Source organism: Siniperca chuatsi, linkage group LG21, assembly GCF_020085105.1.
Source record: "Siniperca chuatsi isolate FFG_IHB_CAS linkage group LG21, ASM2008510v1, whole genome shotgun sequence".
Taxonomy (NCBI): Eukaryota; Metazoa; Chordata; class Actinopteri; order Centrarchiformes; family Sinipercidae; genus Siniperca; species Siniperca chuatsi.
In genome coordinates, this window is record NC_058062.1 from 10,364,320 (window position 1) to 10,382,744 (window position 18,425).

The following is an 18,425-nucleotide window of genomic DNA, read 5'->3' on the forward strand; positions in this document are numbered from 1 at the left end:
TGACAAACAATGCCTGTGACTCATGAAAGACAGAGGATGAGATTGTTGTGACAAAAGGTTACAAATACAGCACAACCAAAATTGCATAATACACAAGGTATACGTAATCACATCATAACAGGAAGTCGTACCTGGGTACACCGGGTGGGATGCGGGCTGGCCGGGAGGGGATCTGTGGGGGTGCACTGAAGGGATCCAGGTTGCTGTTGAAGGCGTTGATGGATGGGCCTGGGCGAGAGGGGATTGGTGGCGCACTGAAGGCGGGAGAGGGGTTGAGCGGAGCTCCAAAGGCAGGGGAAGGGTTCATGGGTGGTCCTGGTGTTGAGCCCCGAACAGCAGGCGGACGACTGGGAGGTGGGGCTGCTGCAGGAGGTGGCCTGCGCTGAGGGGTTGGGCTGAGAGGAGGATATGATTAAATGAAACTGACATCGTAATAAACACCTAAAAGATCCAATTCACCTGTAGAGGTTGTTTGATGCTCTTATTCAAGATAAGATACACTGACTATTATATATAATTGCACCTCTTTTCAAATTCAGCAAGGCAGGCATAAGACTACCAGGCTAAAGACTTGCCCTTTTCTCGCTGTTAATAATATCAAATATTTAAAACACTGCAACTCGCTATGTAAAATTAGATACTGCTGTTGCACCTAAAGCTCAACTAAATGCTAGTTACCCCTTATCTCACCTGGCTTCTTGGATCCAGGTGTCATTTACAGGCGGAGGTAGTGGGGTGGAGATGGTATTGACGGTGATGTCACCAATAATATGCAGTGCCTCCTTGAGTGCATGATACATTCGTAACATTTCATCTCTGCGCTGGGCCTGGTCAACCGACTCCTCCATGAGGCTGTTCTGGTCCCCAGATGAGTAGAGGTAGGCCAGCAGCTCTGAGTGGATGAAATCCTTTGCCTGAATGGAAGTTATGATTATTAAAAAACACAGATGGTGGCAACTTACATCACAAACACTGACAATTTTTAGATGAGATGATCAGAAGGTTCATAAACTGGAAAGTGTGGCTGAAAGAAGTGAAAGACTAAGGGTAAGAAAAGAGGGGATTATTCAACCACAAAAGAACAAACAATATATCAATTGGACATATTCGATCCTTAAACAAAATAATAACAAACCTAGGTAAAAGAGCTGCCCAGTGGACAATGGTGCAAGTGTTGGTTTTGTGTGTGTGTGTGTGTGTGTAGCTGCTAGAAGCAATCAAGTGAGCTCACTAGAATAATAAAACCTAATAAATGGACAGTGGACAAGTCACTGTGAGCGTGCATCATATATTTTGTTAATTAGTGTCTTCAAGTTTATGACCTTGTGTTAACATGATATACATGACTACTGTTGCAATTAAAATGACCAAGAAAACTAAACACTACTCTGCACAGCTCTATAGTGCAATGACATTCAGACCTAATTAAATAGCAGTTTATTTGATCACAGCTCAGATTACTGATTTATCAGGTGCCTTGATTACTTTCATAAATAATTTAGTAATATAGATGCTACATTTGCCAGACAATGGCAACATTTCTGTCAGCATACATAGCTAATGGCATATTGCATCCATCCATCCATACATAGAGGTTTGCATAATTTGTACAAAAATGTACTTTATTTGGTGCGTAGGATAGGCACCATGTAGAAATACAATATGCACTCTTTAGGCCATGAAGAGCTCTGCAAAATTGGATGTTCACATTTACAGTGTTTCGGTAGAGATCCAGCTACTGCAAGCATTTAGCATAGCACACAGCCTTAAGTGTGAGAGGATCCCCTTTAACTAACCAACCAAATGCGCTGGGGTGTACACTGCAAAAAGTGGTAGTCATAGCTCAATAAACTTCTTTTCTATAAATTCTCCATAAGTGCAATACAGTTCACAGTGTGTTAAGGTAATAGACTCAGATGATCTCTTTTATTTTAAGTCTGTTTCCAAAATCGGCAGACACTGCCTGTTTATGGATTGTGTCTGCTGCGGAGGACTGTTGGACTCACACTATTGATCATGAGATGCATGATGGTCTTGGGCATGAGGTCTCTGATGGATTTGTTGATGATGCCGATGTACGAATCCACCAGGTTGCGGATGGTTTCCACCTGCCGCTCCAACTGAGGGTCCATAGAGAATGTGTCTGCAGGGGCAGCCTCTTCATTCTCTGTCTAACACCATCACCACCACACACACACCAAAGATGAAGTATAAATATATCAGAAATACATCTTCATAGTTGCACTCTGGAGAAGTAGCAATTATGACAATTGTCCTAAATTGTGAACAAAGAAATATGGAGGTGTATGTGTTAATGACCAACGTAATATTAACTAATTTATGGTTTATATAGAAACTGAAAGCCCCACCCACATACCTGGTCCTTCTCCGGATAAACTCCTGCCCTGAGGAAGGACGCTTTCCAGCTGTCTACATCCTCTTGAGAATCACAGGCCAGTTCCACTTGGCGAAGATCCTTGTACACGTTCCTGTACAGATAAACAAAAGGCAAAACGCACGTGCTTGTGAGTGTGTGGGCTTACCCAATACACAGGGAAATGCATGCACACAATAACACAAAGATAAGGTACATGTGCATTCACGCGTCTTAACATAACCCTGACCTCTGTTCGGTGTTGAAGATTGCGAAGATGTGCTTTGTGGACATAAAGCCTTTCTCCACATCTCTGAGCTTCAGGTTATCCAGGGGCAGCATATACTTCTTTTCCTTCTCCTAGTATGAGACAGACAACAGAAAGATGTTCTATCTTCATAAAGTGAGCAATTGTATATATTTTGGTAATGGGGATAAAAACAGGACATCATTGCTAACACTTCTCCATCAATGAGCAGACATGGAAAGCAATTCCTCTGTGTGGACCACCACCAGGCTGGTGAGATGGAGAAATGCATGATGAGGGTGAGGAGGAGAGGAAGAAAAGGAGGAGCATGAGGGAGTTCTGGGGGGATGGGGTGCCAGCTTTCACTGTTGAGCAGAGACATCTGGAAGCATTTACGTCTGCACTAACACAGAGAGCGGCATAGGCCCAACAGTTACATCACTCACAGTTCCACACAATCCCCTGCCCCCAACACACACACACACACACAGGACTAAATACTTGACTGCACGTGCAAAGACAAACAAACATACATGAGCCTGAACAAACTCAAACACATATTATGGGATTTTGGAGTGTGCGAAAACATGCACTCGTACAGATATGACCAACTGCTGAAACACTAAAAAGTACAGGAGGACTCGTGCACAAGCGCCTATACGCATGCACGCTTGTACACACTTGTACACACACACACACACAATCACACCCCCCTCCAGCCCCCGTAACCCAGTACGATTTCCTGCAAATTCCAAAGTCAGATCCCGGCTGGAACATTTCAGCCCGCCTGCCACGTCAGTTTGCCTCCACCATCCTCCCTCTCTCATTCTCTTTCTTTGCTGTTTCTCAAAAGGCTGCCGACATGAAAATGCACTGTTTTCAGTTGGTGTTTGGGCACACTGAGGCCACTGGACTGGAGTTCATCTTTAGTAGTGGTATCTTTAAGGGGTCTTTTTATTTTGCTGGAAGAATGGATATGACCGAGGCCTTGGGAAGAAGATCAAGCGGTGAGTAAGGCAATTGCAATGCTATTTATGCACTTAAGACATTGTAGACAAATGTTCGATCATTTAGTCAGTCTTTTGAATCAAGTCTAAAATCAAATGATCAGTGAAAGTATATCATTTGATTTTAGATAACGTAAACTTTATCTATCAGTGCACTGACATGTCCCTTGTACTGAATGTTACTCTCCAAGTCCTTGAATACAACCTGAAGGTCTGTAATATAAAGTAACTGTAGAGCAGAGTCTGCTGAGTGTGCACATACTGTAGTTATACAGCCACAAGGGAATGCAGTACACCATGTCTATATTTATTTGCCTGAATCGGTTGAACGCAATGTTATAAGAAGGTTCAATTTTTCATATTAAGCTCTATTTAAAATATGTTTAATAAGATAAAAAGTATTGTGGCGTTTCGGCAGTATGGTTCCTGATATATCAGCCGTTCCAATGTATGTGGCTCTTTTCATATGTTGTTGTATGCTGTTTCAGTGTAATGTTTGCTCTCTGTGTCCTCTGTCCTACTGTCCTAGGGTAGCGACCTGCAGCCGCAATGACCTCGGGGTCCTTCCTCCCATCAGTCCTCCTCATCTCCCCACCCCACCCCCACCCCCGCCTGCCCAGTGTTCAGACTACCTGTTCATCAGGCTACAGCTGAACAGTAGTCTGCACATTGGTTAGGCTGGGCTGGGATGCACACACCTCCAGCCATCGTGGGTGATTACACCAAATCTCCACTTGGGATAGTTTATCACAACAGTGCCAAATATAGTATCTTCATCTTTATGCATTCCTGAGTGACTGTGTCATCTTATCTTAGCTAGCCATATCCCTGTGTGTCCACTGAAATACAGCATTGGAACAGAAATTCCTCTCACCTCTTCATCTTTATACCAGGACAGGGACTCAGCAGTCAGGACAAACCAGTACTCCTTGGAGCCTCCCTTCATGATGCTGATGTTAATGGTTAGCCAGCCTTTCCTGATCACCTGAGAAGATGTGGAAGAGAAAAGGGTGGTAGGGAGAGAGAGGTACCAGGAGGATGGAAGAAAACAGCTTTGTCAATCAGGCATATACACTGGTGACATGAGGGCCCCATGATTGTTGCACCATTAATACTGGGATGTGACTGACAGTAATAAAATCTTACCTGCTTACCTGCTAGGTCACTGCAAATGTGGTTGTCTCTTATCTTTATATCTTTATATTCTACATTTTTGTGTCTGTGAGTCTAATGTTACTTAAATATGCACTACAACACAGAAGCACAGATTAAATGTGAAACCTATTGAGTAAACAGCATGGAGTACCCAAAGGACAGTAATACATGCATAGTAATACATACTCTGTGTAATACAGCTAAATGTATACAAAAGATTTAGTTGAAAATACTGAAAAAGGGATGTAGTCCTTCTTTTTCACTCGACAAAAGAAATCCTTAAACCAACAAACAGGACCAGATGGTGTCCAGACCATGCACCGACACAGAGTCAAAAGTCGACGGTGGTATGTTAGTGTCAGCGGGTCAGTAAAAGCTAACCTACGTATTGGTAGTTTTTAAAGAAAGTGGGGTTAACTGGACTCTGATATGGGGGGCGGGATAATAATAAAGGAGGAGAAAAGAATTGCTATGAAAGAGATTAAATGCATAGGCTAGTTAGCTGATTTAGTAGAGTTCATAGAGAGACAGAAATCTAAACTCTAAAAATCTAAAGTGGAGAGATGGAGAGGGAGGAAATATATCAGACTGAGAGGCCGAGATGAGTGAACCACTTTGAGGAAAATAAGCCATTTTGCATTTTGGAGGAGCCCTCTTAGCTACTATGTCTCTCCAATGTCCAACTCCAATGCATTTCAAGTGCAGTACAAAGGGGGGGAAACTATCTGTGAAAAGTGTGCTCGTGCTAAGTAAAGCTAAGTGGAAATGTCAATTTCAAAGTCTGCATTAGACCTCTCTCTTGCACTCCCTCTCCGTCCAGCAGAGGACTGGAGTGAGTTACGGAAAAAAAGGTTCATTAGTTCAAAGCACCAACATAAACATGGGAGAGGAGGCAATTACATAGGAGCTAAACTAGCCTTTGCCTTCGCGAGGAAATAACTTAAACTTCTCAGAAACAAGGAAAAGTTTTAAATCCCCTGTATTAAAGTTAGTTGGAAATGTTATAACCAGATTGACATTAAGAAAGGAGGAAACAATGCAATGGTGTCACAGATGAGCTGCTTTCGTTTCTACATTTGCCAGTAGTAGACAACTGTCAAGAAATGTTCAATCTATTTCTGTAAATTTAAGTGGTTAAAGATGTACGATTACATGTGAGATTAATGCCAAGGGTTCAAAGAATTTTTTTTTTAATGATTAGAATGAAACACGCCAATTTAAAATTTGGCAAGATCAGTAAGTTATGAAAATAATGAGATGTTAACAAGGAATTTTGATTAAATACATCCCAAAGCCATGACCAGTCACCATACTAAATAACAGGCAATTTTGATCAGCTCTCAATACAGAAATAACAATTAGAGACTTGGAGACAGGTGGATTTTTGTGACAAAGTGAATTTGGATATGAATGTACTTAATCTACAAAAAGAAAAAAAAATCACTAGAAATTAATGTAAAGGAAAGGTTTACTGTATTGTGTGTTGCTGATTTAATCACTCCCCACTCCCTCCCCGGTTTGTCCCCAGTGATGTTTAGGATGATTCTCACAAGGCAAACTTTTGAGTCACCGTGCATGAGGCAGCAGAGGTATAAACCTGAAGACATGAGAACTGACGCCGTACACAGTCACTGGTGGAAGATTGCCTTGTTCTCTCTCTCTATGGTCCTTCATAGAGAAGACACAGCATTGCCAAGTGCCACAATCTTTTGTGGGGGTAAAATAATTCATATTTCGTTTAAAATATTTGGTGGAGAAAAAGTAAAATGTTAGTAGCAGCTCAGATGTGTACAATTAAAGACAATTACTGTCTCATTATAATGAAACCAATAATTACGAGAGCAAACCTGCCGTGTGTTACTGTAAAGGCAGTTCCAAATTATTGGAAACTGCATGCTAATGCTAGAATAGTAATTAATATCAGTTTGATCAGTCTGGAGACTCTACCTTCTCCTCGTGGACCTCTCCCAGTCCGCCATGCTGCAGAGAGTAGAACAACTCATTATGGTGAAAGTTATCGACTCCTGTATTTCCAGGAAACTGTTTATCCTGTTATCTCACAGCAGTTTGTCTTTTCCACCTTAACCATATTGGCTGACCTGTGTGTGATCGCCTCAGTTCTTCTGCATGGTCTACCACTGCTGCCCCCTGGCAGGGTGTGGTTTAAATCTGTGGGGTACTTACCAGAATCTCACCCTGCAGTAATAGTAATAGGAGGGAGGCAGTGTAAAATCATAACCAAAAGAAATGACAAAGCAAGCAAGCAAAGGTGAGAGGTAGGAGGAGGGGGAGAGGAAAAGGGTGGTATGTGGAGAGTTGGAAGGAGAAGAGAGAAATCAAGAAGGAAGAGACAGTAGAATGAAAGTTTAAAAAAAAAAGGGGAGAGAATGATAGGTTTGAAAGAGGCAAAAACAGGAGGAAACAGAAAGCAAGAATCCATGAGACAACCAGAGAAAGACACATGAAGAGAGGAAGGAGAGAGAGAGAAAGAGAGACAGCAAGAGAGTTACATGCAATTAGAATTACTTCACGTATACCACAATTTGGTTATGTCACATTTGTTACTCAGTTGATAGGTGCGAAGTACATGCACATTCTCAATTTCAATACAAAAGACGCTTGTGAGTTGCTTTGCTGTGGAACAACATGCCTGGGTCACATGCAAACAGCAATTAATAATAGCCATGGAAACAAATACTCGTTTAAGAAAAGCAGGGAAGTGGGGTCTTCTTTGAGTTCACTAAGGCAACTTTCCCCTCACTGAAACTTTCTCTAAAGCTGACTAACAGTATTATAATCGTGTTTCAGGACCTTACAAACACACATTGAAATTCAACAAACTTTGCTAAATATCAGTCTGAATAAAACAGAAAAGCGAGGTACCAGCTTTAGAACATTGTAGACAAAGACCAGTCAGTAGCTAAAATGCTGTACAGGGGAGGTATCGTTTCCAGTTAGATAGATCGAGATAGATTAATGGCTATGGGCTAAATCATTGCTGGAATGAGGTTTCTTTCATGTGGTTGATTAATAGAGTGGTAATGGGAGGTATCAGTTAAGGGAGATTAAATCTGGGATTGGTGAAAAGGCCAGAGCCGAGTGATAAAACATACCTGGTTGGGTATGGCCCTCTTCTTGTTTGCAGCTGTGTTCCTCTGCTGGGCACTGTCATTACACAAAGATGGACAGAAAAGACAATAAATATTGATGACACTACACCAAACATAACCTGTGTAAAATATACACACGCTAAATATTCAAGTGTCACTTGTGTTCCAATAATATTCTATTCTTTTCCAATTTTTTGATTCATATGTTTTCTACATTCAGTCTTTTATGTAAATCAACTGTCTGGTTTTCGATAAGTACAAATCCAAGGTTTTTGATGTTATCATTGTTATTATTATACTACTACGCACATACATGAAGGTTTAAGTGGGGTTTGGAGGAATTTGGACAAAATGGAGGGTCAAACTGTCTCTCACACACATACTGTACTCACAACCCTACATCCTTTCTGTTAGCCCACCTGTTGTTGCCGTACCCTGGGGGGCTACCATCATCCAGCCTTCTGTAGTCAAGACTGAAAGTGACGTCATGAGAACCGTTAAACAGCCCTAGCTGACCTGCGACACATTACAGCAATCCACTTGCCATGCACAGGCTAGACATAAACCCTCACACACGCACACACAGGAGCTTTCTTTGTTACTCGGACAACAGCACGACCCACGCAGAGGAGGGGAGCTCCACTCAACTGCAAGCTACTGTAACTGCTACACTAGGGACTATGTGAATTCAACCAAGAACTCTAAACCACTTAGAGATACACCACAAAAAACCAGTGAGTGCTTTGCATTGTGCAAATGAGTTTCTAGTGTACAAAAGCAGCTACAAGTGAATGCAGTAAAACATTAACATTGCTCTGTACATTGGTACAGCAAGAATTCTTTATAATAATATTCAAACAGCTTGTAGCAGACGAGAAGTTTATCTGCCAAGCAATCAACCACGCTTGACTGACTGGGGAGCGGCATTGTTGCATGCAGTGGGGAGAGGTGGGCAACTAGTGCAACCTTGATCAATGTGGTATCCACCTCCCTCACAGGTTAGACACATGCTCTGATGTGGCTGGATCACTAATTGGCATGCTACATCACACTGATGCACTGCAGCTTACAACATGTGGCTAATTATAAGAAACACTTTGATTCAGTAGCAGTGTAAAGTGTAAAGTTTCTGAAATGGAAGCTGGGTTCCGCATGTATTGATGGCTGAGAGTTAAAGGATTACAGGTATTTACCTTTGTAAATCTACAGAATCACAAGCGCACCTCAGACAACATGTAGTTAATCGGGATCACAATGCCTGCGCTGAGACTGGGGTCACTAACAAACTGTAAGTTGGGCTACAGAAAGGTGGGGGAGGAGGGGTACATACTTAGCAAAGCCTATGAAGTCCTCATGGTTGGTGTTGATGTAGGACAGCTCAATGTCAATCAACAGCAGAACCTTAATTAGAAGCAGAAAAAAATGGAGAAAATGGAGAGGTCTCAATTACACACCCCTTACAGAAGGCACAAGGTAATAATAATAATAATGATAATAATAATAATAACAACAACAAAGATCTGAAATCAATACTTTTTTGGAATTTTGGAGTTGTATAATGTTTATTTACATCGTGGGGGGAAGAAATACCACTGCTCAAAATTACACAATTCAGAGGTCATTAATTCATTTTCTTGTAATGTCTTAAAATCATTGAGCGATCTCTTAAATCAAAGCTGCAAACTGCTGTTCTGTCACATATCTATCACAGGATATTTCTGTGTTAATGTAAGAACAGTGGTGTCAATACTCACTAACACTGTCAACTTAAACTTGAAACAAATTGAATAAATCATACAATAACTGATATTGTACCATGATGCAGAATGGTGCTTAGCTGTAATATAATTATAACAATGGCTAAATAAAACAGGAAGTTGGAAAATAAGTTTGTTGCATCTGTGGTTGTTTAAGTATTTCTTCTCTAGAATAGATAAAAGAATCTGACAAAAACAACTTGTTTTCGCTTTAACTCATTTGATCAAACTATTGCTCGGAAAAAGACCTAAAGCACAACATATCTGATGCCTGGAAGGGTCATACATAGGCCTTTTCCACCAACATGGAACCATCTCTGTTCTGGTTTGCGCACCTAATTCTGAACTGTTCTGAGCAGTCTGACCAAAAGTAAATTGGTTCGGAATCCGAAAAGTTGGTTCCCAGCTGGAACCAAAAAATAGCAGGTTTTCCTTGCAAACCGAAGTGGGTTTGTCATATTCTACAATGGTTCCGCTCAAAACTGGTGGAAACGCAGGTCGGTTCCCTAGACAGCACCAAGGTTCCAAGAATCTTGAATGGAAGCAGTTCAAGAACCAGAGCTAATTTGATCGAAAAACACTAACAATGAACATGTTTTTTTGTCCTTATGCTGCAGAGACAGACAATGCCAGATGACACATTATTACAGCTAACAGTAGGCGTACAGAAGTCAGTCGCCAACTTCACCTTATGTCACATTCCCCTTCCCCCATTTATGCGATAACTTGGGAGATGTCCACCAGCATCTCAATATAATATTGTGAGTGGGGCTACATGTGAATTGTAGATTGTAGCTCTTGCTGTATTTTCTCTGCATATAAAAAAAGATAAACATTAAAGGCTGACCTGAGCTAACTTGGTGTAATTGACAGCAACTGGTCCATTTAATCAACATCCTAGCAACTCACCTGGTCCTTGGTCTTCCCTTCTCTTTCTCTGACGTAGGTGGTGACAATCCTCTCAGTCTCCTCTCTCAGTCTGGGGTAGGAATTGAGCTGAACGGCAACACAACACACAATTGCAGTTTCAAACGGAGACACACACACACACACACACACTTACATGTGAGCTTGAGCTTAGTAAGACTTACCACTAAGTACCAGAGAAACAGGAGTGAGAAGTGAGAATAAGTAGAGAACAAAGAAAAGGGAAAGCGATAGTCAAGTGACATTTCAGTGCTGCGTGTATCCAAACAACCACAAACCAACACACATATACAGACTTTAATTTACTATCAGCCATGGATAACTTGAAAATGAATAATGAATCAATGTGGTAATGCTGTAAGTTTGAGATTGCCGTGATCATGCATTTTTTTTGAATATCAACAAAAAAAACTTTTTATATTCTAAACAGAGCAATGTCCAAATTTGAAGACATGTCAATACATTCCAAACTGTCATGTCGAGCTGATGGTAAAGATTGATAGTATTAATATTAGTGAAGACTAGATGAGAAGGGAAAGTGACAGAATGGGGTGAGGCAGAAGTAAACCCGAGAGACAGAGGGGAGGATGGCTGGGTTTACTGTGTGTATGTTGAATAATTTCATGGTGTGCAATGCCTTCCTCTGTCCACACGATGGCAGTGGAGCACCGTTGCTATGGAAACACTCCCTTCAAGCTGCGACTGCACCCACAGCCCACGGGCTATTAGCATCATCTCCCCCCTGACTTCACTCCCTTTCCATCCGGTTCAGCAGATAGCGGAATGTCAGTCTGCCTTGTGGGTGAGTGAGGGTGCGTAGCGGGGCTCTGCTCTACTGACAATCCAGGCTGAGTCTTGGGCGGGGAAAGAAGGAGGAAGCAATGTGGAGGTGGGGAGAAAAAATGGATAGTGTAGTGGCAAGGGTGGGGCTGATTTCACTGGGATTACAAAAATAGACATTTAGAAAGAAAAGGAATCCCTTCTCTTTTCATGCCATCTTCCCAGCAGGTGTGTCCCTGGTTACCTTAACGGCACACTTCATGACGAGTGCGGTGAGCTCGGACACCACAAGGTCCACACATTTGAGGCTAGGCTCTTTGAGTTTGAGGATCTGCTTTTTGACAATCGCCTCGAAAGCCAGGTCAGGGGTGAAGAGCCCCGTTCTGAAAGGTCATGGGGTCAGATTGCATTTTGTTGTGGTGATAGAGAGAGAGGGATAGGCAGAAATTAAGGAAAGAGAAAAAGAGGACAGCCAGGGAAAGAGAAGAAATAAAAAGAGAAAATGTATTTGTTCAGTTAGTCATTTCTAGTTGTTGACAGACAAATCAACCAGTGGAGAAGGACAAGCCACAGGTTTTTCACATCCCCTTTCCTGACAAGCCAGTTCCTCTAAAACTAGGTCAATATGGTAGAGATGGACATGTCACCTCCAACTCAAGGCCAAATTTCAGCTTAAGACCACCCCTTGTTTTGCTGGCTATGTGTAGTGAGCTGTGAAACCTGCAGCTTGTCCAGGAGAGACCAGAGATGCTCAGACAGGTTGAATCCCCGAAACATCTCATATCCACAACAACACGTCACCCGTCACAACACTCCACAACACGACAGCACTGCCTGCACACGGGGCTAACCAGGCTGGGCTGGGGGCAAACTGCACAGAATGTTTCTTTATAAAAACACAAGAACTACACTGATCAGTAGAGATTTCCCCAGAAATTGTAGGAAGCTATTGGCAAATGTTCTGTGTCAGTGGACCCTCTGCCCCACCCATGGTTGTGGCAGCCCTATGTCTCGGCTGGGTCGGGAGATGCTGGACACCTGCAGTACCTTGTTGGTGCACTGCCTGACTGTGTTGATGAGCTCCTGAATGACCAGATCGATACATTTGAGACAGGGAGTTTTCAGCTTAACGATCTGCTTTTTCACGATGACCTCAAATGCCAGGTCTGGAGTGAACAGCCCCGTTCTGAGGATGCACAGAGAGACAGAGGTACAGCGACAGACAGATGGGACAGTTAACAGACATGTAGGCCAAAACAAACCAGATGAATAGACAGATAATTAGGTACACAAAAATACGAACAGATGACTGAAAAGATCTGAGTTTATGGACAAAGAGAAAGAAACAGAAAATTAACATAGTGAGAGCCACAAAGGGGGGAGAGGAAAGATTAAGCGCCAAAGAAGACCAGGTGTAAATGTAATTAAGCACACAACCACAAATGAGATGAGATATGACAGACAGGAGTGTATCAGTGAAGAACACATGACAACATTAGCGCAATGGACAAAGATACATGTAACACAAAACCTCATAATAATTTAATGCTTCAGCAGACAGAAACAGAAAAGGAGTGGGGGGTATTGCAGTGTGGAGATAAGGGGACTGGGAGAACAGTGAGGGTAAGTTGAACAGAGGAAATACATTTCACATACAACAGAAAAAAACTTTTCTGAATACACCACTTTGAATTGGTGCTTTTAGTCTGTGATAGCAAGGCTTGATTATAAAAACTTGTATTAAATTCTACTTAAATTATAGTAGAATAACAGATTTGATGAAGGGAGAAAAATGAAGCATGTGGGTGTTTCATGTAAAAACAGAATACAGGTGTATATTAAGCTCGGTGGGTGGCACTTTGGGTAGGTTTTTTTGTCTCAGCTCCACTTGCCTGACACCATGGACGTTCTTGATTGCGTGACTGATTTCTCGCCTTAGCTCCTTCTCGTCAAACACAATCTGGGGGACAGGGAGAAAAGAGGCAAATTATACTTTAACAACACTTCCGTCTTTGTGAAGACTCCTAGAGCCAAAACACTATATCAATAATACCCAACATATCACTCCTCTTCATGGCACACTAACCTTGACCAGTTCGAAGGGGAAGCGTTCATGGAAGATGCGGTTAATCTTGGCGCCACCTGAAAGCTCATTGGTGTCCACCTGGTCCCCAGAGCCCTCAATGCACTTCTCAAAGTCCACACCAAACTGCTGCACCATCCTGATAAGAGTCAAGCACAAAAGACATGGAGCTGACATGAATAATCTCCTTGCAACAGCTAGACCCTTCCAGGGGATCCACGGCAAAAATTGCTGTTCATTAATGCAATTTTATCTGTACAGTGATGCTACAGCTTAAAAATCTGGGTAAAATAATGTTTATTTGAGGTCACTGTATTATAGTAACCCATGTTATCTTGGCACACCTTCTCTTTACTCTTTAACAGTGAATGAGAAATGTTTCTGCACAGTTAACCTCAATATAATTATTTGTTTTAGCTTCATTATTAGGCTTAATACTCAGCAAGTCATGCAAGGTGATGTTAATACCACAACCTCTAGGCACAAAATGAATACTATTGTGTTAAAGAAAGTGCTGGATAAAAGACCATACAGCAAATATTTTACCAGCATTGTTCTACAATGTTGAGACCGTTTAGTCATAACTTGCAAATATCTGCTCTCAGATGCAGTTGCCCTGTGCAGTGGCCATCCAATATGGCAGCCACGCCCATGTTATCTACTGTAAATACCAAATGTATGCTGCATTGTTGTGAACGGCAATATTCAGATGCACTCACTGCAACAAGGCCTTGGTCTTGCGTGTCGGATCATCTGGACGGAAGTTCTTGTACTCCTCCACCTCCTTCTCCAGGGAGAGAAGCTGACTCTGTAACTTACTGCGCAGACCAGGCAGGGTGTCCCTGATGTGGTTGGTCAATTGCTAGGAGACAGATAGAGGTAGTACTGTTATTTTAGAGAATCAATGGAATGGTAGACAGGAAATTATAGTTTACAATTTAAAAACAAACAATTGATAGCAGACCTGGTTGAGTGTCTTTTGTAGATGTGGTGTGCCCATACGCTCTGCTATATGTCTGTAGGCAGGGTGGGAGAGGAAGAATTTCCTCTCTGCAGCCAGAGCAGAGCGAATGTCCTTCTTCCCATCGATGTCTTTCTGGCTGCGGTTCACCACACCAATGTAGCCTGCAGACAACAACACAAATAGTCACTCTAAAGTAAGAAATAAAGCCTATGAATGTGTATGTGTGTGTATAATCTTCACCTCTACGCAGTGGCAGCAGTTTATTTTCAAGGATGTCCTTAGCATCCGTCCCTTCATCCATCAGGTCCAGTTTTGTTATAACACCAATGGTACGCATACCTGCACAAAATTATAAAGTGTAACTACATCAATTCAAACAGATTTATTACCTCTCACCTTGTTTCCTACTACATGTCTTATGGAATAATACAGCGCAAAAGGACTGAAACACAGAATAATTATGTCAGTGGCGTTGACCTTCTCCTAGCAGGGGCCAGTTTAAGAATACTGACTAAATAGCAGTAGCAGATTAAATGAGAAGAAATAGATATCATGAGGCAAGGTTTAATGTAATTTTTCTGTTTCATGGGATAACATAAGAAAAAGTTGTTACATTGTGTTCATAGGCCTGCTCCTTGACTTCTGAACTACTACAAAGCTACAAGCCTACCCTGTGGGTCCACCTCTTTGGCAATTTTCAGAGCATCGGAGTTTGCCAGGTCAGTGTTGGCAGGGGTGACGGCCAGGATGAGACAGCTCTCCTTGGTGATGAACTGCATCAGCATGTCCCTGATCTGGTGCTCGATGTCTATGGGCTGGTCTCCGACAGCAACCTTAGTCATTCCCGGAAGGTCAATCAGGGTCAGATTCAGCACTAAATCACAGACAGAAGTCATAAAAATGAGACATGCTAATAAGATTTTCCCATCAGCTGAGTTGAAATAAATAATCAGGCTTCCTAAGTTCAGAATGTAGTCATATTACAAAACAAGCCTACACATATCTTAACAATATATCACAATAATTTATTCGAGTAATGTGTTTCCATAACCATTTTTTTTTTTAACAAAAGTAGTGTATTTAGTTTAATGTGACACATCATCAACACATCAACATTTGAATGGAAACCCTGGTTGTGATGGATGTGAGATAAATAAATGTTTGACTAATCAAGAGTATTCTTAATGACAGGGCAATCAACGTGTTGACAAAAACACAGCCTATTCATAGTGTTGTTAATATGTTCTTTTACAAAGCAAGATAAATACAGTCCTTTTTTTTTTTTAGGCATGTGTCAATTTAATTTCCCTCCTTTTTCATAAAAACATCAACATAGATCTACACTATCAGTCTCAATTTAACATGTTAATGGTTGCTTGTGGTGGTTGGAGAACCACACTGGACCAAACCACAACAATCTGTTTTTCTAATATCTTACAAAGCTCTCTGAAAAACTCATTTTGTAAACAGCGAGGGGTAGATGTCAGTAGCATAGAAAATCAGTTACATGACACAGAAAACCTCTCCATGCTCTGTTTGTATTAGGGGTGGGCAATACGGATACAATCTTTTATCATGGTATAAGTAATATTATGATATATATTGTGATATATTTTCTCAAAATTAAATTGAGAAATTATTTATGGTCATCAAAATAACCAGACTTATGGCTTATCAAGTGAATTAAATACCTGACAGATCAAGATACTTCACCATATTGATTCGATACAATCCTGTTATTATAACTTCATACAACCACAGATATTAAAAAGGATAGATACCACAGTATAAACAGTATGGGAAAATCTCTGATGGTTGGCAAATTTATATCGTCTCAGGGTATATCTTGTCATATAACATGCAAATTTACTTTAAATAAGCCAAAGAGCACAAAGTGTTTACAGTACGTGTGTTTTACACAGACTTGTGTCCATTACCATGTGGGGAGTAGACCCTCAGGTTAATTGGGATGGGAGAGATGCCTTTGTTGGAGCCCGTTATCCTCTCGGTCTCTGCCTCAATTTCCGACCGCACTTCGTCAAAATCCACAAACTTCTTCCCTTTGCAGTGCAGGAATTCAGCATATTCTACACATACGGGAGCAAAGTGACATACAGAAGGGAAGGGTAGCGGGAGAGAAAAGGACAAAGAGAAAGAAATAGCAGGAAAGAGAAAGAATATTAAATTATAGAGATAAAGGTAGCAAATAGCAGACAGTGAGCTTAGCTTGAGGCACTGTAACAGAGAGGCCATATACAGACCAGTGATGAAATGAGACGGGGATGTGGCTGTGCACATGACAGGTACTCACCTGCTTTATTGTTGACCAGCTGCAAAATGAGAGGTCTACGGGTAACAATGCCTGATCCCCGTGGAAGAAAGTCCCTGAGTGAGAGAGACAGACAGAGGAAGAAAAATAAACACCAGAATTGTAGGGATGAAAATGAAGGAAATCAAAACGAGAGAGAGCTCAATTAATCATTACATTCAATGTCCATTTCCTCACAGCGTGGCCTCTAGTAAATTGATGGGCACAGAGGAATTTCACGCCTCCAACTTGTCTCACAACAAATCAAATGTGACAAAGTCATTTTCTCTCATCATTAGAGCTTTAGAGATCAATTCATGCACACCCACTGTTGCAGTTATAAGGAAAATCCACCATAAAATAGAATTCATAGATCTACGATATTTTACACCTCAGTTCACATTTAATTTATGAATTTGAACAAGTCCCTCCTTATGCTAAACTAAACAGACTGTAATAATGATAATAATAATAATAATAATAATAATAATAATAATAATAATAACAATAATGAATAATAAATCCTAGGACTGCTCCACAGATAGTGAATAATAGAACAACTCCTAGGACACTATGATAGCACCTGTGGTGATTTTACTGGGATATGAATAATTTTTTTGATTCACAGCTGAAAGGCTTACCCCAAAATGGAGCTTTTCCAAAAAGGCCTCCAGAGTGTGTAAATTATAAAATGCCTGGATTTATGTTGATTTTGTAAGATGACGTTGTGATTATAAAGTAAGGATTTTATCACAGCAGCTTGGAAATGACTGCTAGTTAACATGTAGTGTTTATGATCCGCGATTAAAAAACTATTTCATACTCGTTCAGTTGTCTGACAACAGAAAAATGAGAACAACTATATTGTGAATTTGGCTGCATTAAAACACAGTATAAGTGACCACAAAGAGCAAGAGGACACTAAATGAACGTGTAACGGGGTGTCACTCTGCATAGTAACCGGCTGTGTCGGTAGCCTAGTCACCGGCGGGGGGCTGTAAGGCAGCAAAGTTAAGGCAACCTTTTCTGTAATCACGCATTTAATCATCGATATAGCCGGTCATACAGCACAGCTGTTGTCATTGACCTGTATTTATGTTGATTTTGTCAGATGACGTCCCGACAATGAAATAATGATCTGGTCAGCTGGACTGTCCACCAGATGTTGGCTGTGAAGCGCAGTTTTGCTGTTTTCCAACTGAAAAGAGGGTGAAGAAGAAGAGATTTAGCCATTTTCATGTTGTTCAGGTTACTGTAGACAGAGGTCTCTATAAAAACGACCTGGAAACACTAAGGTTGACGCAAATCTGTTTGTTTTTGTTTTGTTTTGGGGGGGGGTCATCTGTGTTTGTACAATCATTGGAAACGTGCCATATAAATTCCGTTTTAGGGTGATTTACCCTTTATGGTTGCAATGATTTTGTAGTGTGCCATTTTTTGATTGAGGAACTTGTTAGATTGCAAATTTAAAGAACAGGCAAGGCCCATGGTTTCAGTTTACCACTGTTTTCTTTTGTGTGAGCCCAGGCAGTGTCAGTACAAGAAATATCACCCACAATAACGCCTTAACCACACTACCCTCAGGCCTGAGACTTGACATTGTCTTGCTATGTGCACATTCTCAACTACAAACTTCATGCTACTTTACTGCACAATGTAATGCATTGCACGAAGCATGAGATGACAGTAAACAAACATTGGCAAATGCTATTG

General features: G+C 41.2%; 1 protein-coding gene and 1 long non-coding RNA gene across 8 annotated transcripts in view; one reads left to right on the forward strand and one right to left on the reverse strand.

Moving 5' to 3' along the window:
- The window catches only part of dnm2a (dynamin 2a), a 28,630-nt gene that overhangs the window by 4,410 nt on the left and 5,795 nt on the right, over nt 1-18,425 (reverse strand). For 2 of the 7 annotated variants that reach the window (XM_044180832.1, XM_044180830.1), the window contains exons 2-20: nt 16,716-16,789; nt 16,342-16,491; nt 15,075-15,278; nt 14,645-14,743; nt 14,405-14,565; nt 14,160-14,302; nt 13,444-13,579; nt 13,250-13,317; nt 12,405-12,543; nt 10,560-10,646; nt 9,224-9,294; nt 7,897-7,948; nt 6,968-6,979; nt 4,503-4,613; nt 2,625-2,734; nt 2,378-2,489; nt 2,007-2,171; nt 691-914; nt 132-395 (exon numbers count right to left, since the gene is read on the reverse strand). In XM_044180832.1, coding sequence (XP_044036767.1) covers nt 132-395; nt 691-914; nt 2,007-2,171; nt 2,378-2,489; nt 2,625-2,734; nt 4,503-4,613; nt 6,968-6,979; nt 7,897-7,948; nt 9,224-9,294; nt 10,560-10,646; nt 12,405-12,543; nt 13,250-13,317; nt 13,444-13,579; nt 14,160-14,302; nt 14,405-14,565; nt 14,645-14,743; nt 15,075-15,278; nt 16,342-16,491; nt 16,716-16,789 — 2,382 coding nt within the window. Of the gene's footprint in view, nt 1-131; nt 396-690; nt 915-2,006; nt 2,172-2,377; nt 2,490-2,624; nt 2,735-4,445; nt 6,764-6,882; nt 6,980-7,896; nt 7,949-9,223; nt 9,295-10,559; nt 10,647-11,601; nt 11,741-12,404; nt 12,544-13,249; nt 13,318-13,443; nt 13,580-14,159; nt 14,303-14,404; nt 14,566-14,644; nt 14,744-15,074; nt 15,279-16,341; nt 16,492-16,715; nt 16,790-18,425 lie in introns of those variants that run through there. The other 5 variants (XM_044180834.1, XM_044180833.1, XM_044180835.1 and 2 more) reach the window with 5 other exon arrangements.
- LOC122868667 lies at nt 2,744-4,800 on the forward strand. Its single transcript, XR_006376155.1, has 2 exons — nt 2,744-3,628; nt 4,158-4,800. It is a non-coding gene; the product is annotated as an uncharacterized LOC122868667 (long non-coding RNA).